Source organism: Rhinopithecus roxellana, chromosome 16 (assembly GCF_007565055.1).
Source record: "Rhinopithecus roxellana isolate Shanxi Qingling chromosome 16, ASM756505v1, whole genome shotgun sequence".
NCBI lineage: Eukaryota > Metazoa > Chordata > Mammalia > Primates > Cercopithecidae > Rhinopithecus > Rhinopithecus roxellana.
This window is the reverse complement of record NC_044564.1, coordinates 401,044-428,513: the sequence shown is the minus strand read 5'-3', so window position 1 is coordinate 428,513 and position 27,470 is coordinate 401,044. Positions and strand designations below refer to the sequence as shown.

Genomic DNA, 27,470 nt, shown 5'->3' with positions numbered 1-27,470 from the left:
TAGATCGCAGACTGCTGTGCTAGCAATGAGGGAGGCTCCGTGGGCGTGGGACCCTCCTGGCCAGGTGTGGGTTATAATCTCCTGGTGTGCCCGTTTGCTTAAAACACAGTATTGGGGTGGGAGTTACCCAATTTTCCAGGTGTTGTGTGTCTCAGTTCCCCTGGTTAGGAAAAGGGATTCCCTTCCCCCTTGCGCTTCCCAGGTGAGGCGATGCCTCGCCCTGCTTCAGCTCTCGCTGGTCGGGCTGCAGCAGCTGACCAGCACCAATTGTCCGGCACTCCCTAGTGAGATGACCCCAGTACCTCAGTTGAAAATGCAGAAATCACCTGTCTTCTGTGTCGCTCGCGCTGGGAGTTGGAGACTGGAGCTGTTCCTATTCGACCATCTTGCTCCCTTACATACTACCTTCTAACATATTGTGTGACGGAATCACTGTGGGTTATAGGCCATGTTTTAGTTTCTCTGTCAAATGGAAACTATCCTGTCAGATGACTGTAAGGATTGGTGATATTATAGAATGTACCTGGAACATAGAATGCTCTCAGTAGATGCATAGTGTATTGATTTTTATGCATCTGCCCCCATCTGAATGAAAGTTCCCTGAGGAAGGGATCGGGGCTGTTCATGGCTATCTCCCCTGTGCCTGAAGCAGTGCCTGGAACACAGATGGCCCTCAGTATTTGTTCAGAGAAGGAACACATGCCATTTCCCTCTTTGCTCTGAGAGGAGAACCTTCAGCATTTTTCTGCCTACAAGATCCTTTGACCAATCCTTTCTCTGATGTGGAGTGACTACTATACAATGCCAACTAGACACAGAGGCCAAGGGCAGGAACGGGATAAAGGCAATGGAGAAGTAAAGGGCTATAAGGAAGTGAGATTGAAGGCTTAAAGGAAAGGACCTGCGCAGCCAGCTCTCGCCCCTCTCTGCAGCCACCCAGCAACTGGAGGATATAGACTTGGTTTGGAACCACCCCCTCTTCGAAGCTGGCCAACTTGAAGCAGAGACTGCATCACTGGATCTTTTTCTCTCCAGTGGGCTGACACAGTGCCTAGCCCAGAAACGTCTGCTAAGGAGCGGGTGGAGGTGGATGACGGCCAGGTCCCTGGAGACTGCCATTCCTGCCCCCGCCTCACTCAGACACACCCGATAGCACCAGCAAGGGAACTGAGAATTCACAGAATGGCACTTTATTTTAAGACTTGATTTTTTTGCCATGATTATCTACCAATTCTTCCATGATGGTGTCATCTTCTTCAACAGTGACCAGGACCTTCTTGCCCACTAGATTAAAGATGTCTTCAGGAGGATAGCCTTTGGGCTCACCCACCTTTACGGTGAGCATGTCCATTGTTAGAATGGTGCCTTCCGGAATTTTCACTTTGGCCACCACAGACTTGCCCAGCTGTGGACAAAATGAACATTCAGTGCCAGCTTCACAGAAGTAACTAGTGTACACTGCTTTACATTCCAGGTCCCTGATCAGTCCTCCCCAGGCAGTACCTTGGGAGCAGGGACTCTGTTGCCACCTACGCTGCTCAGAATATCTCAGACATGGCAGGAATTCAACCAGTGTAGACTGAATTCAGAGACTCAGAGGAAGAGCCTTTACAATAAAGTGCAAAGGAAAGGGCTCAGGGCTGCTCAGAATATCTCAGACATGGCAGGAATTCAACCAGTGTAGACTGAATTCAGAGACTCAGAGGAAGAGCCTTTACAATAAAGTGCAAAGGAAAGGGCTCAGGCTATGTAGGCGGAGCCAGGTTCAAATCCCAGTCAGTAGGGTATAGGCCATGTTTTAGTTCTCTGTCAAATGGAAACTATCCTGTCAGATGACTGTAAGGATTGGTGATATTATAGTATGTACCTGGAACATAGAATGCTCTCAATACATGCAAACTCTGATTCCTTTGGTCACCATCCAGCTCAATATCTCATTGTAAACATGGGGAAACTGAGGCCCACACAGGGTGGGTGACTTGGCCAGGGTTGCAGACAGCCAAGATGAAACATACGAATGAGATTCTCAACTCCTGACGCACTGTTCTTCAGGGTACACACCTTACCGCCACTTTGTTTGGTAAAATAGATATATGAAGGACTCATAAGATGGTGACTGTGGCTGTTATGCAGATGTCAAGAAAAGGAGTCCCTGAGGAAGGGGCAGATAGGACAGGCAGGTAAGGGAATGAAGGTTACCTGAAGCTCATGACCAATGTTTGTCTTCTCCATAAATACTTTCAAATAAATTATGTGTTTTATTACTCTATATCCTCCACATGAGAGTGCAAGGAATCAATTCTGCTTGGAATGTGGTGCCAGGGAAAAATGTCTGTCAAGTGATAATCATGCATCCTGTTATGTTTCACTGTCTGCTCAGAGAGCCAAATTAAGTGCTCAGCTGTTATAAAACTTAAACCCTGGTTTCTGGTCTAATTCTCTCCTATTTCCTTTATAAAGAAACTATTTCTTTTTACTTTATTTTAATTTCCTGGTATCGATGCATCTTTGATTTGGGGAAGCAGGTAGGCCCCACTAGAATAAAAGATGACAGCAGTCCCAGGCATGCCTGGTGTTTGGTCTTTGTCTTGACCCCAACATCCTGCAGCAGGTTAGGTGTGTGTGTGCCTGGCAGTCCCAGGATGCCAGCCTGGCTCTGTGACTCAGACGGCAAGAAGGTCCAGGCCACGGCTTCCAGGAAGTCCTGACAGTCAGCAGGCCAGGCAGTGCTTCTAGACCTACCAGTCCCTCTGTGTGAAGGTCAGTGCTGCACAAGGAATAGCTGCATCATCACCCACCCACCTCTGCAATGACTCACTGCCCTTTCCACCAGTGCCACCCTGGCTTAGGAAATGTCACAGGCTCTTCTGGTACCTCAGGGAACACCTCGCCTAAATGTTTCTCAGGGTTTACCTGCTCCAAGGGAGCCCAAACTTGACTTATTCCAGGGCCTCATCCCTGTTACATATTCTGTAGTCTAGGAGTACTGGGGCCATGGGCTTCAGATAATTAGTGGAAGACTCTAATGTGACCCTAGGTGGCCAGAGAAACCGCTAAAGTTCCCTTTAGATAACATGTTTCTCCCGCTGCTGCTACCGGCCAGAGTGACACGCACTACTGAAGAGGAGCCTGAAGAAGCTGACAGGGGTGGCAGCACATTCATCATTTCATCGGCCTGGCTCAGGGAGTGGTGGTTCTGACCATCCCTCTCAGGCCAGCCCATCCTGTTTCTGCACACGGCAGCAGAGCCGAGTGGAGTCCAGCAGGACGTACCTTCTCATTGCAGGCCATCTCACAGGGCAGCAGCTGCTTGGTTGGGGAGCCCAGGGCACGCTCCACAAGACGCACTGACCGCACCAGCTCGGCCAGTTCTCCAGGCTCCAGTGAGGCTGAGTGGTCACTCCCCTTCCAGGTCTTGTCCAAAGTTATGTGACGTTCCAATACCTTGGCCCCCAGAGCCACTGCGGCCACAGATATTGCTATGCCTGTTTCATGCCCAGAATACCCTATGGGAATGTCAGGAAAGAGCTTCTGATATTCCTTTAAAATGAAAAAAGAAAAATAAGGTTAAATATCATGGTGCTTTATGCATATTCTCCAGGGTCAAGCATATCTGGTTGAGCCCTGGTTTAGCCACTCACTAGTTGTGCAGCTAGGGGCAAGATACTGAGGTTTTCTGAGCCTCTCTTTCCTAGGGATGATGATAATACCTGCTGAGTATTGCTGTAAATGCATGAGAAGCACTCAGCACATTGTAAATGCTCTAAGAACAACGGTTACTGTTACTATAAAGAATGCATTTTAAGAACGTTTCATATTGCACAATACACTGAGAATAACAACTGTAAATGAATGTCTAACCTCATTCAAAAACCATCTGTCACATTTAATTAGCCTGAGCTACGGAAAGCAAGTGTGCTATATGCACAAATATCATCAATAATATACACAGCCCAATCTCAAAACAATCCTTTGGTGGAAATGATAAATAATCCATTATCTATAATTCACTGAATGCAACAAAAGACACTTTAAGATGGGTGAGTCTTGTTGGTGAGGGTGACCAGAAAGCTGAGTACAGTAGAAAGACTCAGGTAGGGTGTATTATTATTTTATTGTTATTTCTTTTTGAAACAGGGTCTCGCTCTGTTGCCAAGGCTGGAGTGCAGTGGTGTGATCTTGGCTCACTGCAACCTCTGCCTTCTGGGTTCAAGTGATTCTCCTGCTTTAGCCTCCCGAGCAGCTGGGACTACAGGTGCCCACCACCACGCCCAGCTTATTTTTGTATTTTTAGTAGAGATGGGGTTTCGCCACGTTAGCCAGGCTGGTCTTGAACTCCTGGCTTCAGGCAGTCCACCTGCCTCAGCCTCACAAAGTGCTACCAGCGTGAGCCACAGCATCTGGCTTCAGGTGGGGTTTAACAAAAGACTAGGAGAGTTAGGTGGCAAAGGCCTTGAAAACCAGGGTTAAGGGTGTGTGATGGAGTGTGGATTGCTAAGTTTGGAAATTCAAACCACTGTACTATATGCAGGCCCAAGATGGGATAGGCCGGCAGAATAACTCCTGCAATGTGTAGTGTCAAGAGAGAGGACATGACAGCACCTTGAGTGGGGACAGAGATACACTGAAAAGAAAAATAATTGGGGTCACGTCTACTAAACTGTTAATTATCGGAATCTCTGTGGGATGGGAGTGCAGGGGATGTTTACTTTTGACATTACATGTTTCACAGAAATCATTTTTAAGTTTTAAAAATAACATGATTTAGATAAGCTATAAGCGAAGCAAAAACAACAAAAGTTTAGGTAAAAAAAGAAAGTTTAGGTAAAAAGAGAGCAATGTCAGTTTTCAAAAAGGCTAACTTTTTACAAGTTAATGGCTGTATAGCAACATGTAAGAAAGCTTATGGGAAAAACAGAATATCAAATACTATGCTGAAAGGAAAAACAAAAACAACTGCAATATCAGGATTGTAAGTATGTGTGGATGGATAGATAGAATTCCATTAATGTTACTATAATGGTTTTAATGATAATTACATACGTATTTTTGAATGAAGTTAAATTTCCAGTGCTACAGGAGGAACTGAGAGAGATGGCATGAGACAATAAGAGACAAAGGCCTAGGGGGACATGCCTAGGTTCTAGTTCCAGCTTTGCCACCAAGCTGCTGTGGGATCTCAGGCTTCCCGACTTGGGACTGGACTTCACCATCTATGAAATGACTGTGTAGGCAAAATCCTGGGAGAGAGTAATTTCCCTCAAGGCTGTCACTGTAACTAGTTTGAGTCTCAGGGATGCTAAGAATTAGAAAATAAGAGAGGCAGCAAATAACAAAGCAAAAAAAGCCATAAGTTTCCAGAAGGCCTCCTATAACTCAGTATGAAAAAAGATAAATATTTATCTGTACACTAGTGTTCATAGCAGCATCACTCACAATAGCCAAAAGGTAAAATCATCCCAAATGTCTGTTGATTTTTTTTTTTTTTTTCCCTGAGACAGTCTCACTCTGTCACCCAGGCTGGAGTGCAGTGGTGCGATCTCGGTTCACTGCAACCTCTGCCTCCTGAATTCAAGCGATTCTCCTGCCTCAGCCTCCTGAGTAGCTGGGACCACAGGCACGCGCCACCATGCCTGGCTGATTTTTGTATTTTTAGTAAGAAGAGGTTTCACCATGTTGGCCAGGCTAGTCTCGAACTCCTGACCTCAGGTGATCTGCCCACCTCAACCTCCCAAAGTGCTGGGATTACAGGCATGAGCCACCGTGCCTGGCCAAGAAAATTTCATTTATAGTCACCCTCTTTAGAATGTTATGTGCTTCCTCAACTGCTTAGCTAGAATTTGATTGAGTAACAGCAAGACTGTCAAAGGATGTTCAAATTATAAAGTATGCCATCGTTTGTTAGAATTTTGGTTATAAAAAAGACTACGTCTTCCCCATAGTAAATGGCCCGAGAAGGGAACCCCCTCCCTCCTGCTCACCGAGATGACCCGCAGGTTGACATCCTCAGGCTGGAGCGGGTACGCGCTGGTACACTGCAAGAAGCAGAAGTTGGGGTTGAGGGGCTTCACAATCTGATAGACTTGCTTCATGGTGTCCATCGACTGCATCCCGCTGGAGATCACCATTGGGCGACCTGAGTAATCCAGCACCAACACCATCAGCACTTTCTCTTTAGAGGTTCTGACTCTCCCCAACACATCCCAACTGCTGGTCTCATCATTCAACTGAACTCCACAGACATCTCTTAAAACACTGTGCCAGCCACTGTGGGGGAACAGAGAGGAGCTTGTTGGGTTCCTGCCCTCAGCCACAGGGAAGGTGGGCTCCCCTCTGCCCCCCGACAGTGTTCTTGAGCAAAACGAACTGAATTAAAGAGGCAGAGGAATTTCACACTTTCAAGAGGAAAATGAGTATCTCATCTGATCAACAGGTTGTATACCATGGCAGTACAGTACAATGAGTGCTGATTCAAGAGTGTGAGTGTGAGGTGTGGAGCTGCCGCTTCTAGCTGTGCCTGGGCAGAGCACTGTCCGTCTCTAAGTCTCAAAGGCCTCCCCTATGAAATAAGTATCAAGCATCATAATCACGACCTGTTTCAGTCCTAGGGGTGTTACGATGATCAAATGACATTGTTCATGTTGTAAAACCACTTTAAATGATCATGGCCTGCTGCAGTCTCAAACTCAAGCAATCCTCCTACCTCTGCCTCCCGAGTAGCTGGGGCCACAGGTATGCATCACCATAGCCAGCTAGGTTTTATATATACTGTCATATCCTTCTTATACATTTTAATTAAAAAATTTTCTAAGACAGGTGCAGTGGCTCACACCTGTAATCCCAACTCTTTGGGAGGCCTAAGTAGGAGGGTCATTTGAATCCAGGAGTTCAAGACCAACCTAAGCAATGTAGACAGACCTTGTCTCTATAAAAAAAAAATAAATTCTTAAAAAAAATTTTTAAATGTCTTATAAAAACTCATATTCTTAATTTATTTTCTTTCAACTTAGCATACAAAAAGTGGAAGTACATGCTGATTGAAAAGAGGTTGCTGGCAGGGCACAGTGGCTCATGCCTGTAATCCTCGCACTTTGGGAGGCCAAGATGGGAGGATTGCTTCAGGCCAGGAGTTCAAGACCAGCCTGGCCAACATAGAGACAACCCTGTCTCTATTTAAAAAAATGAAAAGACGCTTCTAAAATTTGTCTTCATGAAATCTGCCTCAAAGTGGGCCACCATGCAGGGAGTAAACATATGAAGGTTTGGACTCCCTTGGATTTTATGTCAAAAATTAGACACTTACCTTTTTTGGCTGTCTTTTCCAGATAAGGAAAATTATTAGTGTCTCCAGATCCAACTTTGAAAAATGGAACATTCAGTTCATGCAGGAATTCAACTGCCATCTACAAAAATCAAAGAGGGAGCTCCTTTTCACCATTGTTCAAAAACACTGTTGTCATGACAGGTGAGGAATAACATACAGATAGAAAAACCCCTCTTATGCAGCAGAGGGACTCTCAACAACTTGAAAGCGAGCAAAGATTTGTTCTCAGTCGTTCCATTCAAATGCAAACATTCATTCTTATCCACCCATCCATTAGTCCAACAAACATTTGGTGCTGGTCTTTGCTGGTGACAAGAATCTGGAAAAGGGCCAAGCACAGTGGCTCACGCCTGTAATTCCAGCACTTTGGGAGGCGGAGGCGGATGGATCATCTGAGATCAGGAGTTTGAGACTAGCCTGACCAACATGGTAAAACCCCATCTCTACTAAAAATACAAAAATTAGCTGGGTGTGGTGGTGGGTGCCTGTGATCCCAGCTACTCAGGAGGCTGAGGCAGGAGAATGGCTTGAACCTGGGAGGTGGAGGTTGCAGTGAGCTGAGATCGTGCCACTGCACTCCAGCCTGGGCCACAGAGCGAGACTCCTTCTCAAAAAAAAAAAAAAAAAAAAACACAATCTGGAAAAGAATCTTTCCCCTGGCCAAACCCTACCTGCCCCAGGGGCCCAAGGGCAAATGAACAAATATGAAACAGTCATGACCTAATCCTGACCCAGAAAACCAGGCAGTGAAAACGTGAATAGCCTCAAAGACTTTCCCCTCTACTTAGCCAAACGAGCAGGAAAAGGGGCTATTTCAATCCTTGGTGAAAGGGGGAAAATGGAGCATTTTTTCACCCGGCCTTTACACAAGGATCCATGGCTGGCAGGGCCCATTCAACCTGAGCCCTTTCAGGCCTCAAAGCACGCTGCCCACAGAAAAGTGAACCTCAGTCACGTTTTCAGATACAACGTCACTGCCTGAGGTTACCTATTTAGGGCTCTTCAACATCCTTCTCTAGTATTCATCAACAAGACTCAGGAAACTGGTAAATGTCAGCAAACGCTTGCTGAAGGAATCAGTGCATCATAAGTTATAAGAGTAAAATCTCAGTTTGCTGTCAAATTATAAGAACTCAAAAACCTTTTATTATTTCTTTCCAGCTTCAATAAGGTGTAATTGATATACTAAAAGCTGCACATAAAGTATGTAATTTGGTGAGTTTGGACTTAAGTATACACTACTGCTACCATCACCACAGAGTAATAAACATACGCATCACCTTCAAACGTTTTCTTGAGTCCTTCTGTTTTGAATTGAAGTTGGAAATCAAAAGTCGAAAAAAATCAATGTCTCTGAATGGTTCCAAATATCTTAGTTCTAAAATGATGCCTGTGACTCAGAAATAAGTTAGGGCTTAATGAGTTTCTCACACCTGATCACGTGCACACAAATCTTTCCCTCTCCCAGGGATGTTGCTAAAATGAAATGCAAACTCTGATTGGTCTAGGACCGACCGACCGACCAACCTACCTCCCTTCCTCCCTCCTTCCCTCCCTTCCTCCCTCCCTCCATCCCTCCCTTTCCTCCCTTCCTTCACCATTCTTACTACTCTTCCTCTCTGCTTTATTTTTAACTCTTCTCCTTTCCCCTTCCATCTTTTTCTTTTCTTTTCTGGTAGAGACGGGGTCTTGCTATGTTGCCCAGACTGGTCTCAAACTCCTGGGGTCAAGCATTCCTCCTGCCTTAGTTTCCCAAGTAGCTGGGATCACAGGCATGTGCCACCACATGTGGCTATTTTTTTTTTTAATTTGCTGTAGAGATGGGGGTCTTGCTATGTTGCCCGGGCTGTTCTCAAACTCCTGGCCTCAAGCAGTTGTCCCATGCTGGCCTCCCACAGCGCTGGGATTACAAGCTTCAGCCACCATGCCCAGTACCTTCCATACCTTCCTGTTTGTGTCTCATAACACTGCTAACTAGCCCTAAGACAGAACTGAAAAAACATCAGTTTTAAATATATTTTTTGAATAAAGTCTAATTTTCCTACCCTTCTCGCTCCATATGGCAGGTGAAGAGATTGCTTTCTGTTTAAAGAAGGAACCTTCCACTGAGTTTTCTTTTGTATAATGTTCACCTTGTGGGAGTGTGGTGTGGCCCTCCAGGGCATAAACAGATGCAGGAACCCCCTCAAGAGAAGGGCAGAGCGATCAGGGGCAAGGAGTGGAGACAAGTGCAGAAAAAAAAAATTTTGCAGAAGCTTACCTACAGAGACTGTAAAATCTGCATGGAATTCTATAATTTTCAAGTAAGGAAAAGGGCCAATTCCTGCTGGAAAGGGAAGGGGCGTCTCATTTTGCCACCTCCTGGGGAGCCACCGCCACTCAGTGGCCATTTAGAAAACTGCCACTCAGAGCCATCCTGCAAAGGGAATCTGAGAAATCTGGAAGATTCTTTCAGCCCTAAGACAGTATCGCTGTGCCTAGGGCTACTACAGGCTAGGTCAGCAACTGGTGACCCCTTTCTCTCCAGGGACTCCTTGACTTCCCCTAGCTTTCCCACCCTGCTATTGGGTTCCCTCTCTATCTGGGGTTCTGTGCAGCCCGACAGCCTCAGCACTCCTCTCTCCCTCCTGCCCCATAGCACAAAGTCTGTGGGAGTCTGAAGGGAGCTCAGCCATGTACAACTATCCTCTGGCTCCCAGCTGAGTTCAACATGCAGAAATAGGTCCCATGGATTGCCTCATTTGGGAGAAACACTACCCTGCCTTAATGCCTTCTGAGGGTCCCAGTAAATCAACTTAGCTGAGTTCCAAACCCAGTGTTTCCCAAACTTACTCGACTCAGAACTTTTTAAATTCTGGCCAGGCACAGTGGCTCATGCCTGTAATCCCAGCACTGTGGGAGGCCAAGGCAGGAGGATCATTTTAGCCCAGGAGTTTGACACCAGCCTGGGCAACATGGCAAAATCCCGTTTCTACAAAAACTACAAAAATTAGCCAGGCGTGTGGCATGTGCCTGCAATCCCAGCTACTGGGGAGGCTGAAGTGGGAGGATTGCTTGAACCCAGGAGATCAAGGCTGCACTGAGCTGAGGTCGTGTCACTGCACTCCAGCCTGGGTGACAAAACAAAAAACAAACCAAAAAACCCTTTATTGATTCTAAATTAATGAATGAGGGTGGACAACACGTGCCCACAGAACCCCCTTTCTGTACTGTGTCCTGTGGGACACTCTGGGAACCGCTGATCTGAGTCAGGGGTAAGGAAAGAGAGGAGTAGAGCTGAGATTTTTCTAAAGTCCCCCCCTTTCCCCTCAGTTTTTGGACCCTGCAGGATAAAAAAGAAGCCCAGGCAAGGCACGGTAGCTCATGCCTGTAATCCCTGTAATCCCAGCACTTTGGGAGGCCGTGGCGGGCAGATCACGAGGTCAGGAGTTTGAGACCAGCCTGGCCAACATGGTGAAACCCCACTTCTACTAAAAATACAAAAAGTAGTCCGGCGTAATGGCATGCGTCTGTAATCCCAGCTACTCAGGAGGCTAAGGCAGGACAATTGCTTGAACCTGGGAGGTGGAGGCTGCAGTGAGCCAAGATCACGCCATTGCAGTCCAGCCTGGGTGACAGAGTAAGACTCCGTCTTAAAAAAAAAAAAAAAAAAAAAAAAAAAAAAAAAAAAAAAAAAGCCCACGGTGATGAGCTGGGGAGAACAGGGAGTCAGGGGAAGGGTGTAGCCACAAATAGGCTGGGCTGGCCTCAGGGCAGCGGCCTGTCAGAGGGCACCGTGCCTGGGACACAGGCAGGTGCTGGAGGGAAGGGCGGCTCTGCTGGGATGGCCACTGTGTGTGAGGGGAGCATATCCCTCAGGAGTCACCTCTTTGGTCATGACTTCCATTTGCCTTCTCAAAAGAACTTTCCTTTTAGACTAAAGACATTCTGCTATTTCACCTGAGTTCCACAGCCTTGGTGCAACTTTCAACCAGAAGCCCTGACAGTTTTCTTGGCCTTAATAAAATTCTGCCACACCTTAACCTTTCCTCAGCACACAGAGAACGCCCTAGAACAGCATACAGTGTGGAGAAAATATGCACTCAATAAATGCCTGTTTCTATAAGGAAGTTAGGGTAGGTAAACACTGGGAGCCACTTGCTAGGTAAATGCAGAACAAGGAACCAATGTACCTCCAACAGTTTAACGGCAAGGTAAATTAACTCTTGTAAAGGCTCTTAAAGAATGCACTTTCCTGTGGGGCACGGTGGCTCACGCCTATAATCCCAGCACTTTGGGAGGCCGAGGTGGGTGGATCATGAGATCAGGAGTTCAAGACCACCCTGGCCAACATGGTGAAACTCCGTCTCTACTAAAAATACAAAAATTAGCTGGGCGTGGTGGCGGGCGCCTGTAGTCCCAGCTACTCAGGAGGCTGAGGCAGAGAACTGCTTGAACCCAGGAGGCGGAGGTTACAGTGAGCAGAGATTGTGCCATTGCACTCCAGCTTGGGTGACAGAGCGCGACTCCGTCTCAAAAAAAAAAAAAAAAAAAAAAAAAAAAAAAAAGCACTTTCCCCTCACTGCCTGTGCCCTAGGTCAGGCAGGGGACTAGCTGGGGACAAATGGCATTCCTCGTCCAGAGAAACCTACCTGCCCAAATAGGCTGAAGCAGAAAAACTCCAAAGGGTTCTGAGCAACAGAACAGCCATCGCTGGGTGAGTGCAGACCTGGCCCTGTGCTGACACCCCATGGGCTTAGCTCCCTGAATCCTCCGGATAGCCCCAGGAGCATCTTAACAATCCTGTTTTTACAGACGGGCGGCAGTGCGGCTCCAAGGTTACATGAGGAGCCCAAGCCACATAGAGTGTGAGCACCAGGAGCTGAGCTCAGAGAGCCTGGCTCTAAAACACACAAACCAGACACCAAGCAAATGGGCTGCCTGGGGAGCAGAGGGAAGGAAAACCAAGAAAGAGGGAAGCCCCGCTACAAACACCAGACTGACTCCTCCCTATCACCCAACCACTCCGGGTTCTCAACCGATGCCACCTGCAGGGCACAGCCTAAAGAAGCGACTTCGCCTTGGCAGCCTCACGGGGCAAGGAGGCACCTTTCTCCTAGGTTGGATCCAGGAGCTCAGGGAGCTTGCGTTTCCAGGAAACGTGGGCAGAAGCCAAAAAGTCCCCATTCCAGGTGCCAGTCACCTTGATGACATCTTCCCTGGTTCTGTGCGGACTCAGGACATCAGAAGAGGGAGAGTCGCTGGATGGCAGCTGGGTCACACACAGAAAAGGAAATGGAGGCCCAGGCAGGGAAGGGATTCACCGAGGTCACACTGAGAGTTTAAGGGCAAAGTCAGGGCAAGCACCCAGATGTCCCAGCCTCCAAGTAGCCAGATGTCCCAGCCCTTAGCCCAGGTTGCTTTCCTTAATTGTAACTAACACTCACTGAATACTGATTGTATACTATGCTTTATATTAACCATCACATTTAATCTTCAGTTTCCCTCCCAGATGGGTTCTGCTACGAAGCCCACTTTACAAATGAAGAAAACAGGCACAAAGAGTTAAATAACCTCCGCGTGGATATACCAGAAATGATAGGCAGAGCCATATTCAAACTTAAAAATCTGACCCTAGAGTCCATTCACTTGGCCACAGGGCCATATAGCCCACATATGGGCCACATAGCAGAGATGTGTACCATAGAGCTGGGGTGTGCATCATACAGTCAGGGGTATGTACCATACAGCTGAGGTGTGTACCATATAGCCATGCCATCATCATAGAGCCAGGGTACACACCACGTACCTGGGGTATGTGTAAACAGCATTCAGCATGGGATCCCAAATGTTTTCATCTTTAGATTCTTAAAAATTACTGAGGAGGCCAGATGCAGTGGCTTACACCTGTAATCCTAGCACTTTGGGAGGCCTAGGTGGGAGACTGTTTGAGGCCTGGAGTTTTAAGACCAGCCTGGGCAACACAGGGAGATCCTGTCTCTACAAAAAATTTAGAAATCAGCTGGTCGTGGTAGTGTGGACCTGTAGTCCCAGCTACTAAGGAGACTGGAGGATTGCTTGAGCCTGGGCCGTCTAGGCTGCAGTGAGCCATGAGTTATGACTGTGTCACTACTCTCCAGCCTGGGCAACAGAGCAAGACCCTGTCTCAAAAAAAAAAAAAAAAGAAAAAAAAGTTACTAAAGAGTCCACAGATCTTTTTATTCTTTTTGATGTGGGTTTATTTATTCATATTTACTGAATTAAAAATTAAAATTAAAAAAATTAAAACTGTGGCTCATGCTTGTAACCCCAGCACTTTGGGAGGACAAGGTGGGCGGATCACCTGAGGTCGGGAGTTTGAGACCAGCCTGACCAAATGGTAAAACCCCATCTCTGCTAAAAATACAAAAATTAGTCGGGTGTGGTGGCGGGCACCTATAATCCCAGCTACTCAGGAAGCTGAGGCACAAGAATCTCTTAAACCCAGGAGGCGGAACTTGCAGTGAGCCAAGATCACGCCATTGTGCTCCAGCCTGGCCAACAGAGTAAAAAATAAAATAAAAATTTTGGGCCGGGCACGGTGGCTCAAGCCTGTAATCCCAGCACTTTGGGAGGCCGAGACGGGTCGATCACGAGGTCAGGAGATCGAGACCATCCTGGCTAACCCGGTGAAACCTCGTCTCTACTAAAAAACACAAAAAACTAGCCGGGCGAGGTGGTGACGCCTGTAGTCCCAGCTACTCGGGAGGCTGAGGCAGGAGAATGGCGTAAACCCGGGAGGCGGAGCTTGCAGTGAGCTGAGATCCAGCCGCTGCACTCCAGCCTGGGCGACAGCGAAACTCTGTCTCAAAAAAAAAAAAAAAAAAATTTTAAATTAAAGCTGGGCATGGTGGCTCACACCTGCAATCCCAGCACTTTGGGAGGCCGAGGCGGGCAGATCACCTGAGGTCAGGAGTTCAAGACCAGCCTGGTCAACATGGTGAAACCCTGTCTCTACTAAAAATGCAAAAATTAGCTGGGCATGGTGGCACATGCCTGAAGTCCCAGTAACTTGGGAGGCTGAAGCAGGAGAACTGCTTGAACCTGGGAGACGAAGGTTACAGTGAGCCACAATTGTGCCACTACACTCCAGCCTGGGTGACAGCGAGACTCCGTCTCAAAAAATAAAATAAAATAAAATAAAATAAAATTGAGGAATCTTTTCTTAATTTTAAACGTTGAATTGTGAGATAATGGTAGATTCACTTGCAGCTGTAAGAAAGAATACAGAGAGATCCTATATACTCTTCCCCCAATGGTAATGCCTTGTAAAACTATAGTACAATATCATGACTGGGTGAATGACGTTGACAAAGTCCACCAATCTTATTCAGATTTCACCATTTCTACATGTACATTTCTGTATGCCTATATTTAATTCTATGCAATTTTACCCCATGCACAGATTCATGTGACCACTGCCACGGTCACCATACAGAAGGTACCATGATGCCACTGCTACAAGGATCCTTCACGTCACCCCTTTATAACCACATCCCCTTCCCCTTACTAACCTTTGGCAACCACTCATCTGTTCTCCATTCTCATAATTCTTTTATTTCCAGAATGTCATGGAAGCAGAATCGTACAGTATGCACCCTTCTGTGTATGCTGCTTTCTCACTCAGCATCATATCCTTGAGATGCATCCAGGCTGCTGCATGCATCAATAATAGTTCATTCCTGGCTGGGCGTGGTGGCTCATGCCTGTAATCCCAGCACTTTGGGAGGCCGATGTGGGTAGATCATGAGGTCAGGAGTTTGAGACCAGCCTGGCCAAGATGATGAAACCCCATCTCTACAAAAAATACAAAAATTAGCTGGGCGCAGTGGCGTGTGCCTGTAATCCCTGCTACTCAGGAGGCTGAGGAAGGACAATCGCTTGAACCTGGGTAGCGGAGGTTGCAGTGAGCCGAGATTGTGCCACTGCACTCCAGCCTGGGTGATAGAGTGAGACTCCGTCTCAAAAAGAAAAAAAAAAAGAAAAAATAGTTCATTCCTTTTGATTGCTGAGTAATATTCTATGGTACGCATGTACTACAGTTTGTTTCACCATTCACCCGCTGAAGAACATTTTGCTTGTTCTAGTTTTGAGCTACTAAGAATGAAAGTTGTAATGACACTCACATACAGGTTTTTGTATGAATGTTAAGTTTTCATTTCTTTGGGGATAAATTACCAAATGACAACTGGTGGATCATATGATAAACACATTATCTAGCTTTATAAGAAACTCCCAGTCTACTTTAAGTGGCTGAATTGTACAGTATATGAATTATGTCCCAATAAAGCTGTTTAAAAAAGAAGGAATGAAACTGCCATACTGTTTTCTAGAGTGACTGGATCATTCTACATTCCCACCAGCAATATATGAATGACCTATTTTCTTTGTATCCTTGACACCATGTGGTGTTACCACTTTTTTTTTTTTTAAACACAGGATCTCACTCTGTTGCCAAGGCTGGAGTCTGGAGTTCAGTGGTGCAATCATGGCTCACCACAGCCTCAAGCTCCTGGGTTCAAGGAAGCCTCCTGCCTCCCTGCCTCAACCTCCCAAGTAGCTGAGGCTACAGGCACACACCACAATGCCTGGCTTTTATTTATTTATTTTTTTAACAGATGGGGTCTTGCTATTGTTGCCCAGGCTGGTCTTGAACTCCTGGCCTCAAGCGATCCTCCTAACTCAGCTTCCCAAAGTACTGGGATTTCAGGAGTGAGCCACTGCATCCAGTCAACCACTTTTTACTTTAACCATACTGACAGCTGTGCAGTGATATCACATTGTGGTTTAAAACTGAGAAATAAAGGGAAAAAAAAGCTAAAATTGGCTGGGCAAGGTGGCTGATACCTGTAATCCTAGCATTTGGGAGGCCAAGGCAGGCAGATCACTTGAGGTCAGGAGTTCAAGACCAGCCTGGCCAACAAGGTAAAACTCCGTCTCTACCAAAAGATTAAAAAAAAAAAAAAAATTAGCTGGGCATGGTGTTGTGCACCTGTAATCCCAGCTACTTGGGAGGCTGAGGCACGAGAATCACTTGAACCTGGGAGTTGGAGGTTGCAGTGAGCTGAGATTACACCACTGCACTCTAGTCTGGGTGACATAGTGTTACCCTGTCTCAAAAATAAAAATGAATGAGAAATTTTTAAACCACATAAATAGACAAACACAGAAGAAAAAATAGATAATTTGGACATCATCAAAATTAAAGATATTTGTAGTTCAGAGGACACTATTGAGAAAGTGAAAAAGGGCCAGGCATGGTGGCTCATGCCTGTAATCCCAGCACTTTGGGAGGCCAAGGTAGGCTGTTCGCTTGAGCTCAGGAGTTTGAGACCAGCCTGGGTAACATACTGAGACCTTGTCTCTACCAAAAATACAAAAATTAGCTGAGTCTGGAGTCACATTGCCTGTAGTCCTGGCTACTTAGGAGGCTGAGGTGGGAAGATTGCTTGCGCTCAGGAGGCCAGGGTTGCAGTAAGCCAATATTGCACCACTCTGCACTCCAGCCTGGGCAACAGAGCAAGACCCTGTCTCAAAAAAAAAAAAAAAAAAAGAAAAAAAAAAGGAAAGAAAGAAAAGAAAGTGGAAAAGACAACCCGAAGACTAAAGGTTTTTACAATCATTTATCTGATAAAGGACTTGAGGACTCGTACTTAAAATATATAAAGACAATTCATTGGAAGGATATACACGAAAAAATAAATTTCAAAAGAATATATAAAGAAAAATCCAATTTTTAAAACTGACAAAGGATCTGAATAAACATTCTTCCAACGAAGATACGCAGATGACCAACAGGCATATGAAAAGATGCATCAGAGAAATGCAAATCACAACCACAATGAGATGGCTAGAATCAGGAGGTAATAACAAATGATAAGGATGTGAAGCAACTGGCACCATCAAACCCTGCTGATGGGAATGGTGCAGCCACTTTGGCAAACAGTCTGGCAGTTCCTCAAAAAAGTTAAACATAGAGTTACCAGGTAACCCAGCAATTCCACTCATATGTATGAGAATGAAGAGAAATGAAAACATGTCCATATAAAACCTGTACATAAAAGCTCATAGCAGCATTATTCTTAATAGCCAAAGTAGAAACAACCCAAGTGTCCACCAACTGACAAAAGGGTAAATAAAATGTGGTACAGCCATAAAATTGAATTATGAGTTAGCAAAAAAAAAAAAAAAAAAAAAAAACTGATATATGCTACAACATAAATGAAAACACAATGTTATGAAAGTTATATGAAATGTTATATGAGTCAGACTCATATATTGTATGATTCTATTTATATGCAATATCCAGAATAGGCAAATTTATAGAGATAAAAATTTGAGGCCGGACACAGTGTCTCACACCTATAATCCCAGCACTTTTGGAGGCCAAGGCAAGTGGATCACATGAGGTCAGGAGTTCAAGACCAGCCTGGCCAACATGGTGAAACCCTATCTCTACTAAAAATACAAAAATTAGCTGGGCAGGGTGGTGCATGCCTGTAATCCCAGTTACTTGGGAGGCTGAGGCAGGAGAATTGCTTGAACCTGAGAGGTGGAGATTGCAGTGAGCCGAGATCTCGCCACTGCACTCCAGCCTAGGCAACAGAGCGAGACTCTGTCTCAAAAAAAAAAAAAAAAAAAAAAACCCGATAAGTCATTGCCTAAGCCTGGGAGAATTGGGGCAGCTGAGGAGTGCTGCTAATGGGTAGCTTTTCTTTTGGGGATCATAAAAAATGTTCTAACGGTAATTGTGTTAATGGTTGCACAACTCTGTAAATATTACTAAACACCACTGAATTGTATTCTCGACCGGGTGAATTGGATGGTGTGTCAATAAAACTGTTCTTTAAAAAAAAACACGCAACACACCTTTCATTAGGTGAGCCGCTGCCAAAGGAATGATGTCATCACACATCACCTAGCCTCTGGAAAACTCCACTATATACTTGTGAGAATGACAATGGAAAGGACAAATAACATTTGAGTATCATTATGGAAATAGTTTTGCCTTTGTGGACCTCCTGAAAGGGCTCATGAATCCCCCAGGGGTTCCCGAACCACACTTTGGAAACCGCCTTCATATACTTCTCATTACTCTGATTAGTTATTGTTTTTAATTGTCAGTGCAATGAAATGCCCACATAACATTTCTCCCTACTATGGATTCAACACTAGGTAAGGTCAAGTTTTAGGAAAACTGTGTCCTGGGGAAGCAACTAAGGAGGAGGAGGGATGACAAAACTACTAAGCCTAATTATTTTTAACAAACAGGTTAGGACTTAGTCCTCCAAATGAAAGTGCTTCTCAAAGTGATTACTCTGGGGAAGGCTGTATGCTGTAATTGGACTTAACAGTTTCACATGGTTGGGGAGGGCTCAGAATCATGGTGGGAGGCAAAAGGTACTTCTTACATGGCAGCAGCAAGAGAAAATGAGAAAGAAGCAAAAGCAGAAACCCCTGATAAGCCCATCAGATCTCATGAGACTTACTCACTATCACAAGAATAGCATGGGAAAGACCAGACCCCATGATTCAATTACCTCCCTTTGAGTCCCTCCCACAACACGTGGGAATTCTGGGAGATACAATTCAAGTTGAGATTTCAGTGGAGACACAGCCAAACTGTATCACCCTGTCTCCGGGTGGGGGGGGGGGGAAGGCAGCTGGATGCGGTGGCTGACACCTGTAATCCTAACACTTTGGGAGGCCAAGGAGGGTGGATCACCTGAGGTCAGGAGTTCAAGACCAGCCTGGACAACATGGTGAAATCCCCTCTCTACTAAAAATACAAAAAAAAAAAAATTAGCGGGGCATGGTGGTGAGCACCTGTAATCCCATCTACTTAGGAGGCTGAAGCAGAATTGCTTGAACCCAGGAGGCAGAGGTTGCACCATTGAAACGTAATTGCACCATTGCACTCCAGCCGGGGCAACAAGAATGAAACTCCGTCTCAAAAAAAAAAAAAAAAAAAGCACCAGGAGTGACCAATACTTTAAAAGAATAATATTATTTAACCAGAAGCTAAACATTGTGATTAGTCTGTTGAAAAACAATCCTGTTTCTTTAGAGGACGCCACATACAATCTCAGAAACTCTCCCCAGGCCGTGAGTACGCCCAGAAGAATTAATACAACAATGTCCCTTTGGTTCTGTTGTTGATAGACAATAGAAGACCTATTCCTTTCTGAATGGAGACTGCTATGTCACCAGTTCAAACTGAATTTGCGCAAACCGAGGTCTCAGATTTGAAACTGGATGCAGAGTGAGGCCCCTGCCCCAGGCTGCAGGGCAATAATTAATGGAAGATCAGCAATATATCTAAGTAAGCTTTTTATCTAGGTTTTAAAAAAAAAAAAACATCTATCCTCTTACTCCCAAGGCAGCTCCTGGGCCCAGAGACTCTCCAGCCAACTTCAGTCTTGAACCGGTACCGAGCGTGGTGCATGCAGAGACGCTGCTGAGCTTTCAGGCATTCACAGTGGGAATCTACGCTCTGGGAAGCCTGGGTTGCCAGTCAGGCAGCAGCAGCTGCGGGACTGTGGAAAGCACACTGCTCTAGGCATCAGATCTGCTGCCTCCCAGCACTTTGGAAGGCTGAGGCGGGCGGATAACCTGAGCTCAAAAGTTCGAGACCAGCCTGGCCAACATGGTGAAACCCCCCCCCCATCTCTACTAAAAATACAAAAATTAGCTGAGTGTGGTAGCAGGTGCCTATAATCCCAGCTACTCGGGAGGCGGAGCCATGAGAATCATTTGAACCTGGGAGGCGGAGGTTGCAGTGAGCTGAGATCGTGCCACTCCACTCCAGCCTGGGAGACAGAGTGAGACCCTGTCTCAAACAAACAACAACAAAAAATAAAACTGGGCTGGGCACAGTGGCTCACACCTGTAATCCCAGCACTTTGGGAGGCTGGGATGGGTGGATTGCCTGAGGTCAGGAGTTTGAGATCAGCCTGGCTAACATGGTGAAATGCCATCTCCACTAAAAATACCAAAAAAAATTAGCCAGGTGTGTTGGTGCATGCCTACTCAGGAGGTTGAGACAGGAGAATCACTTCAACCTGGGAAGCGGAGGTCACAGTGAGCCGAGATCATGCCACTGCACTCTAGTCTGGGTGACAGAGCGAGACTCCATCTCAAAAAAAATTAAATTAAATTAAACTGAGGAAGCTTTTCTTTTTTTAATTTTAAACTTTGATTTTGAGATAATGGTAGATTCACGTGCAGCTGTAAGAAAGAACACAGAGTAATCCTATATACTCTTCCCCCAGTTTTTTTGAGACTCTGTCTCAAAAAAAAAAAAAAACTGAAGTAACTTCCATGTCCAAAAGTAGAGGAATGATTAGGTACAGTATAGTCCATGCTCCAAAAGAAGTATTACGTTGCTATTAAAATATTTAAGCATAAGGTGGGGTAAAAGTTTGTGCTATAATGTTAACTGAAACAAGCAAGCACAGAACTCAATGTTCACCAAATAGTACCAGCAGCCAACAAAACAAGCATATAAAAAGGCTTCAGGAGGAAATATGTAAAAAGAACTGCTATAGAGGGATTATGGATCAGTTTTTTCCCCTTTTTCTTGTTTTCGAAACTTTCTGTAATATTTTTACAACTAAAATTTTTTTACATTTAAAAGAACACATGAAGGAATTCTAAGGAGGCAGGTCACAGAGCAGACGGGACCCGAGACCTGGCACCAGCTTGGTTTTGGCCAAGCCAGAAACCACCGGTGACCATCCTATAAGCCATTCCCTTCTGGACAGTGCCAGTGTCCCCCCTCTCAAGTCAGTCAATGCTAGTAAGCAAGGGGCAGACTCCAGAATTATGGTTTCTTTGCTCTATTTTTTTTTTTTTTTTAAGAGACAGGATCTTGCTCTATCACCCAGGTTGGCGTGCAGTGGTCCAATCGTGGCTTACTGCAGTCTCAAATACATGGGATCAAGCAATACTCAGCCTCCCAGACTACAGGAGTATGGCCACCACGCCTGGCTAATTTTTGTATTTTTTGTAGACATAGGGTCTCCCTATGTTCCCCACACTGGTCTTGAGCTCCTGGCCTCAAGCAGTCCTTCCAGCTCAGCCTCCCAAAGCTCTGGGATTATAGGTGTGAGCCACCACACCCAGCCCCTGGTTTCCAGACCATTTTCTACTTGGAGAAACCTGGCCCAGTGGGGGTGTCCCTACAGCTTGGAGGGACTCTGGGATTCCAGTGTGGCTGACCCCTACTTCCAGAGACAACTTGCTATTGTTGTTATTATTTATTTATTTATTTATTTAGAGACAGAGTCTTGCTCTATCACCAGGCTGGAGTGCAGTGGTGTGATCTCGGCTCACTGAAACCTTCACCTCCCAGGTTCAAGCGATTCTCCTGCCTCAGCCTCTCAAGTAGCTGGGACTACAGATGTGCGCCACCACACCCTGCTAATTTTTTGTATTTTAGTGGAGAAAGGGTTTCACCATGTTGGCCAGGATGGTCTCGATCTCTTGACCTCGTGATCTGCCCAGCTTGGCCTCCCAAAGTGCTGGGATTACAGGTGTGAGACACCACGCCTGGTGTTTTTTTTTTTTTTTTTTTTTTAATTTGAAATGGAGTCTTGCTCTGTTGCCCAGGTTGGAGCGCAATGGCATAATCTCGGCTCACTGCAACCTTCACCTCCCAGGTTCAAGTGATTCTTCTGCCTCAGCCTCCCAAGTAACTGGGAGGCACGCACCACCATGCCCAGCTAATTTTTGTATTTTTAGTAGAGACGAGGTTTTACCATGTTGGCCAGGCTGGTCTCGAACTCCTGACCTCAGGTGAGCCATCCCCCTCGGTCTCCCAAAGTGCTGGGATTACAGGCATGAGTCACTACGCCTGGCCAGAGACAGCTTGTTTTTAAAACAATGGCATCCTTCCCACAGATTCTCACTGGGCTTTGGCGCCTGCTAGCCTCTCCAGTAGTTGGGAACAGAAAAGATGAGCAAGGGCTGGAGCTGGCTCTAAGCCGGAAGTCACCAGGCTGCCTGCTGACCCTTGATCTGCTAAAGTGACAAATGACAGAGCAGCAGAGGACTCACCTCATCCATGCCAGAGGCAGTGAAGAAGATCCCAACCTCCTCAGCGTACCTCTGCAGCTCCCTGTACTGGTCATGGTTGAACTCCAGATGTCGTTTGTGCTCCCCGTACGTCTTCCCCCAGGAATGCTTTGAGGTGTATGGCCTCTCCAAGGCTTTCCGATTAAACTTGAATTCTAGCTCACTCTTCTGGAACTTGGCACAATCAGCCCCACACTCCTACAACACACATTAGGACACCTTTCAGTGACTGTCGCAGATTCTCAAAAAAAGAAAAAAATTCTGGGGCAACCGCTATGACATCACCATCTTTATTTATTTATTTATTTATTTAGAGACAGTTTCTCTCTTTCACCCAGGCTGGACTGCAGAAGGCGTGATCTCCACTCACTACAACCAATGCCTCCCGAGTTCAAACCATTCTCCTGCCTCAGTCTCCCAAGTAGCTAGGATTACAGGTGCCCACAATGATGCCTGGCTAATTTTTGTTGTTTTTAGTAGAGACAGCGTTTTGCCACGTTGGCCAGGCTGGTCTTGAACTCCTGACCTCAGGTGATCCACCCGCCTTGGCCTCCCAAAGTGCTGGGATTACAGATGTGAGCCACCACACCCAGCCTACATCACCATCTTTAAAAACAACATAGATTGACAGAGACTTTAAAGACCTCCAAAGAAGAGGAACAGAAAAGGCAAGAAAGTCTGAAAGGAAGAAAAGGTTGTTTGGAGATGGGAGACCCCCCCCCCATTTTTTTCTCTTAACATGCCAAAAGAAAAAAAATGGGGTTTTTTTCCTTTGTTTTGCATTGTAAATATTAAAAATACTGGATCAAAAAATTAAGGAAGATTTAAAGTTATATAACTCAGCAAAGAATAGTAAAATCAGCACTGGACGAGAATTTAGTAAAGAAAGATTCTGGCTTAATTTTTTTTTTTTTTTGACGGAGTTTTCGCTCTTGTTGCCAAGACTGGAGCGCAATGGCGTGATCTCGGCTCCCCACAACTTCTGCCTCCCGGGTTCAAGCGATTCTACTGCCTCAGCCTCCCGAGAAGCTGGGGATTACAGGCATGCACCATCATGCCCGGTTAATTTTGTATTTTTAGTAGAGACAGGGTTTCTCCACGTTGGTCAGGCTGGTCTTGGACTCCCGACCTCAGGTGATCCACCCGCCTCAGCCTCCCAAAGTGCTGGGATTACAGGCATGAGCCACCGCGCCCGGCGATTCTGTTTTAACTTTGACCCTAACTCTTAGATAAGTCACTTCCCAGCTCTGGACTCAGTTTCTCCATCTATATAAAAGCAGTTTGAGCTACCTCCAGGACGAAACTGTTCTAATGAGGCCCTCTTAGGGACAAGAAAATCCAGGGACAGTGCCCTGTGCCTCTTTCTCTGATTTCAACAATAGCAACTCTGCTTTTAGCTGCTTTGCACTGGCACTTTTCTCCATGACATTTTCTTTGAACAGGTTACATGTCGAAAAGCAGAAAAACAAAACAAAAATGCCCCAGCCCCTAGGTGACTTCTACTGAGCAGAGACAATAATGTAAAAGCTGGATTGTTTGACTATAAAAGCTATTAAAAAAACAAAACAAAACAAAACAAAACAAAAACACATGGCCAGCCGTGGTGGCTCCAGCCTGTAATCCCAGCACTTTGGGAGGCCGAGACGGGCGGATCACGAGGTCTGGAGATCGAGACCATCCTGGCTAACACAGTGAAACACCGTCTCTACTAAAAAAATACAAAAAACTAGCCGGGCGAGGTGACGGGTGCCTGTAGTCCCAGCTACTCGGGAGGCTGAGGCAGGAGAATGGCGTAAACCCAGGAGGCGGAGCTTGCAGTGAGCTGAGATCCGGCCACTGCACTCCAGCATGGGCGACAGAGCAAGACTCCGTCTCAAAATAAAAAACACAAAACACTCAAGAGGTCAGGCACAGTGGCCCATGCCTGTAATCCAAACACTTTATGAGAGGCCAAGGTGGGAGGATTGCTTGAACCCAGGAGTTCAAGACCAGCCTGGGCAACGTAGTAAGACCCTGTCTCTACAAAAAATGTAAAAATTAGCCAGGCGTGATGGTATATGCCTGTAGTCCCAGCTACTCAGGAGGCTGAGATGGGAGGATCGCTTGATCCCCAGAAGTTGAAGCAGCAATGAGCTATGATGGTGCCACTGCACTCCAGCCTGAACAACAGAGTGAGACTCTGTCTCAAACAAAAACAACCTACTCAAGAAAAAGAATAATTAAAACCCACTAAAGTCCCATCTCACTGCCATTTCTGTAGACACAGAGGTATTCATGCTATTAAAAACTTCTTGGGTCCAGAAATGTCAGTGCTGAGATCACTATTCTTGCTCTTGGACAAATCATAAGATGGTAAGGTCAGGACTTGATGCTGGAAAGTTCGAAGAACATTAGAACTGAAAGTGACCTTGGGCAACAGAGCTCTCATTGTCTAGATAAAGATCCCAAGGCCCAGACTAACCTGACTAAAGTTGCAGTGTCTCTAGCAAAGCTGACCAGATCCCTTTCCTAAAGGCTGCAGCCACCTAGATTCCAGCTCAATGGAATTAGAGACAAGGTCTTGCCATGTGGCCCAGGCTGGTCTCGAACTCCTGAGCTCAAGCAATCTGCCTTCCTCAGCCTCCCAAAGTCATGGGATTACAGGAATCAGCCACTGCACCTGGTCGGTATAGCTTTGTTTCTATGGCTTCAATATCTCCAGATATTTTTCAGTATCTCCAGATATTTTTACAACTTTAGCATTCCAAGAGGAAAAACAGGCTGCTCCTTCAAATTAAGAGTGGGAATTTCCCTCTAGAAAACAATGTTGCATAAGAAAGGCTGGAGCCCTGTGGCTTAGGAGCAAAAACTGAAAAACCCCTTACTGTATTTATTATACTAGCTGTGTGCCCTTGCCTAAGTCACTTATTTTCTCTTAGCCTTTAAAATGAAATCGGCAGCATCATGGCATTGGGTTGTTGTAAAAATTAAATGAGATGGTGCATGTACAGCATTTAGCTTAGTATCTGGTAGAGTAAGCACTCAAAAAATGTTAGCAGTGTTACTTCTGTAAAGTATTTTTATGATTCAGTGGTTAGGTTTCCATAAAATCAGTCCCGAAGGAACAGTAAGGGCCAAGGGTGGTGGCTCACACCTGTAATCCCAGCACTTTGGGAGGCCAAGGCGGGCAGATCGCTTGAGCTCAGGAGTTCGAGACCAGCCTGGGCAACATGGCCAAACCCCATCTCTACAACAAAATTAGGCCGGCATGGTGGTTCATGCCTGTGGGTCCCAGCTACTCGGGAGGCTGAGGTGGGAGAATCACTTAAGCCTGGGAGGCAGAGGTTGCAGTGAGCTGGGATCATGCCACTGCACTCCAGTTTGGGTGATACAGAGAGACCCTGTCTCAAAAAAGAAAGAAAGAAAGAACAATAAGAGAAAACCTGAGTGACAGAGCAAGACCCTATCTCTAAGACAGACAAATAAACATTTAAAGAACCTGTCACAAATGATACAAAATCAGTTGAGCAGCATTGATGAAGGGAAAGGAAAGACGGGGTGAGCTACCTCTAAACCAAAGAATCATAGTGCAGGCCAGGCCTTATGCTAGGGGCTGGGGTCGTAATGAAGAATATGGCAGTCCCAAGAGAAGAGGGAGCACGGAAAGCTATAAACATCGTATCACTAATAGCTCGCATTTACCAACTCCTATGTGCCAAGTGCTGGGCTCAGAGCTCTGAGAATCTCATTTGATCCCCATAACAACTCCATGCGGAAAGAACTGTTGTTATCAAGCCCCGCTTTCAAATGGGGAAACGGTTCACGGAGGCTAAATAACCAGCCCACGTTCACACAGCTAGTAGTGGTGGAGTCGAGATTTGAACTCATAGCCCCGGCTTTTAACCACTTCATATTCCACATACAGGGAATGGCGGGTGAGAAGAAACCACAGCAACTTCCAGTAACTGTCATTCCTGAAAGTAACTCTGTGCCGCTGAAGAATGTCAGAGAAGAATTACAACGGGCTGGAAGGGGCCCAGTAATTAAAATCTTGAAGGCTATGTTAAATGGTTTCCACTCTACCAGCGGGCAGGAGGGAGCCTCAGAAGGTGCCAGGCAGGGGTAATGGTCTGATCAAGTCTGAGTTTTAGAAAGATTATTCTGGCACCAGAACGGGGAGGAAAAAGGTGGGGTTAGGAGGCAGCTGCTGTAATGCAGAAAGGTCAGGAGGGTGGCGGACGGGGTGAGGAAGAGGGATCCGAAGGATTCCGAAAACGGAACTGGCAGGCGGGAGGAGGCCGGACCAGGGTACCCAGCTGGGGAAGCCGTGTGGCCCTGGCTCCCCGCGGCCCCGCCCCGCCCCGCCCGGCGCCCGGATCCCGGGTCCCGGGAGCTCCCGCCTCACCTTGGCCATGCGGATCATGCGCTTGGCCACGTCCAGGTCGCCCTGGTGGTTCTGGCCGATCTCGGCAATAATGAAGCACGGGTGTTGCCCGCCCACCCAGCGCCCGGGACACAGCTCCAGCTCCAGCGGCATTGCGGCGGCTCGGGGTCCGGCGCCTCACTGTCAGTCTGGGTTCGCCCGCCGCCGCCGCCGCCGCCGCCGCCTCTACTCTGTTCTGTGAGCCGCGCTACAAGACCCACACGCCTGCCCGCCACGTCAGCCCGCGGCCGCCGCGCAGCCAATCCCCTAGGCCTCGCCTCGCTCCCGCTAGCCAATCAGGGCGGGGGGCGGGGGCGGGGGCCCCTCGCGGGAAGAGCGGCGGAGCTGGGCGAGGAAGCTCCGCGCCCCTCTCCTGTGCTAGGCTTGCGGCTGGCTGCCCCAGAGCGTGGTCTCGGGCCGTCGCGGGTTCCGTGTGTACACCCAGGAGCAAGCATTCCCTGCAAGAGGCGGACGGCTGCCTGCGCAGGGCATAGTCTGTGTCCAGCTCTCAGGGGAATGAGGAGACCGCGTCCTGTGGTGTAATGGAAAAACCAGGGTTGCTAGAGTTAGAATCAGGGCGCTGGATCGAGTCCAGCTTATGCCACTCACCAGCTCCTGCTCATATTTACGTTACTCAGTCTTCCTGAGCGT

The 27,470-nt window shown here is 46.6% G+C and overlaps 2 protein-coding genes across 4 annotated transcripts in view; one reads left to right on the top strand and one right to left on the bottom strand.

The window, feature by feature from the left end:
* The window catches only part of TRIM14 (tripartite motif containing 14), a 43,811-nt gene extending 37,766 nt beyond the window's left edge, over window positions 1–6,045 (top strand). For 2 of the 3 annotated variants that reach the window (XM_010357634.2, XM_030920092.1), the window contains one exon: window positions 286–2,566. The gene's annotated coding sequence lies outside the window, so the exon portion shown is untranslated. Of the gene's footprint in view, window positions 1–285; window positions 2,567–5,942 lie in introns of those variants that run through there. The other variant, XM_030920091.1, reaches the window with a different exon arrangement.
* Window positions 1,175–27,073, bottom strand: NANS (N-acetylneuraminate synthase). The gene is made up of 6 exons (XM_010357636.2): window positions 26,802–27,073; window positions 22,400–22,615; window positions 7,304–7,403; window positions 5,982–6,136; window positions 3,274–3,540; window positions 1,175–1,405 (listed from the first exon to the last, which is right to left on the bottom strand). The coding sequence occupies exons 1-6, from the start codon at window positions 26,931–26,933 to the stop codon at window positions 1,196–1,198; spliced, it is 1,080 nt and encodes a 359-aa protein (XP_010355938.1). The 5' UTR covers window positions 26,934–27,073; the 3' UTR covers window positions 1,175–1,195.
* Between the last annotated feature and the right edge of the window lie 397 nt (window positions 27,074–27,470).

Excerpts from the sequence above, each read along its gene's own strand:
- NANS (XM_010357636.2), bottom strand. The coding sequence starts at position 26,933 with ATGCCGCTGGAGCTGGAGCTGTGTCCCGGGCGCTGGGTGGGCGGGCAA. Across the intron at positions 3,541-5,981 it reads TCAACCTGCGGGTCATCTCG|GAATATCAGAAGCTCTTTCC; the intron begins GTGAGCAGGAGG and ends TTCATTTTAAAG. Across the intron at positions 1,406-3,273 it reads AGATGGCCTGCAATGAGAAG|CTGGGCAAGTCTGTGGTGGC; the intron begins GTACGTCCTGCT and ends TTTTGTCCACAG.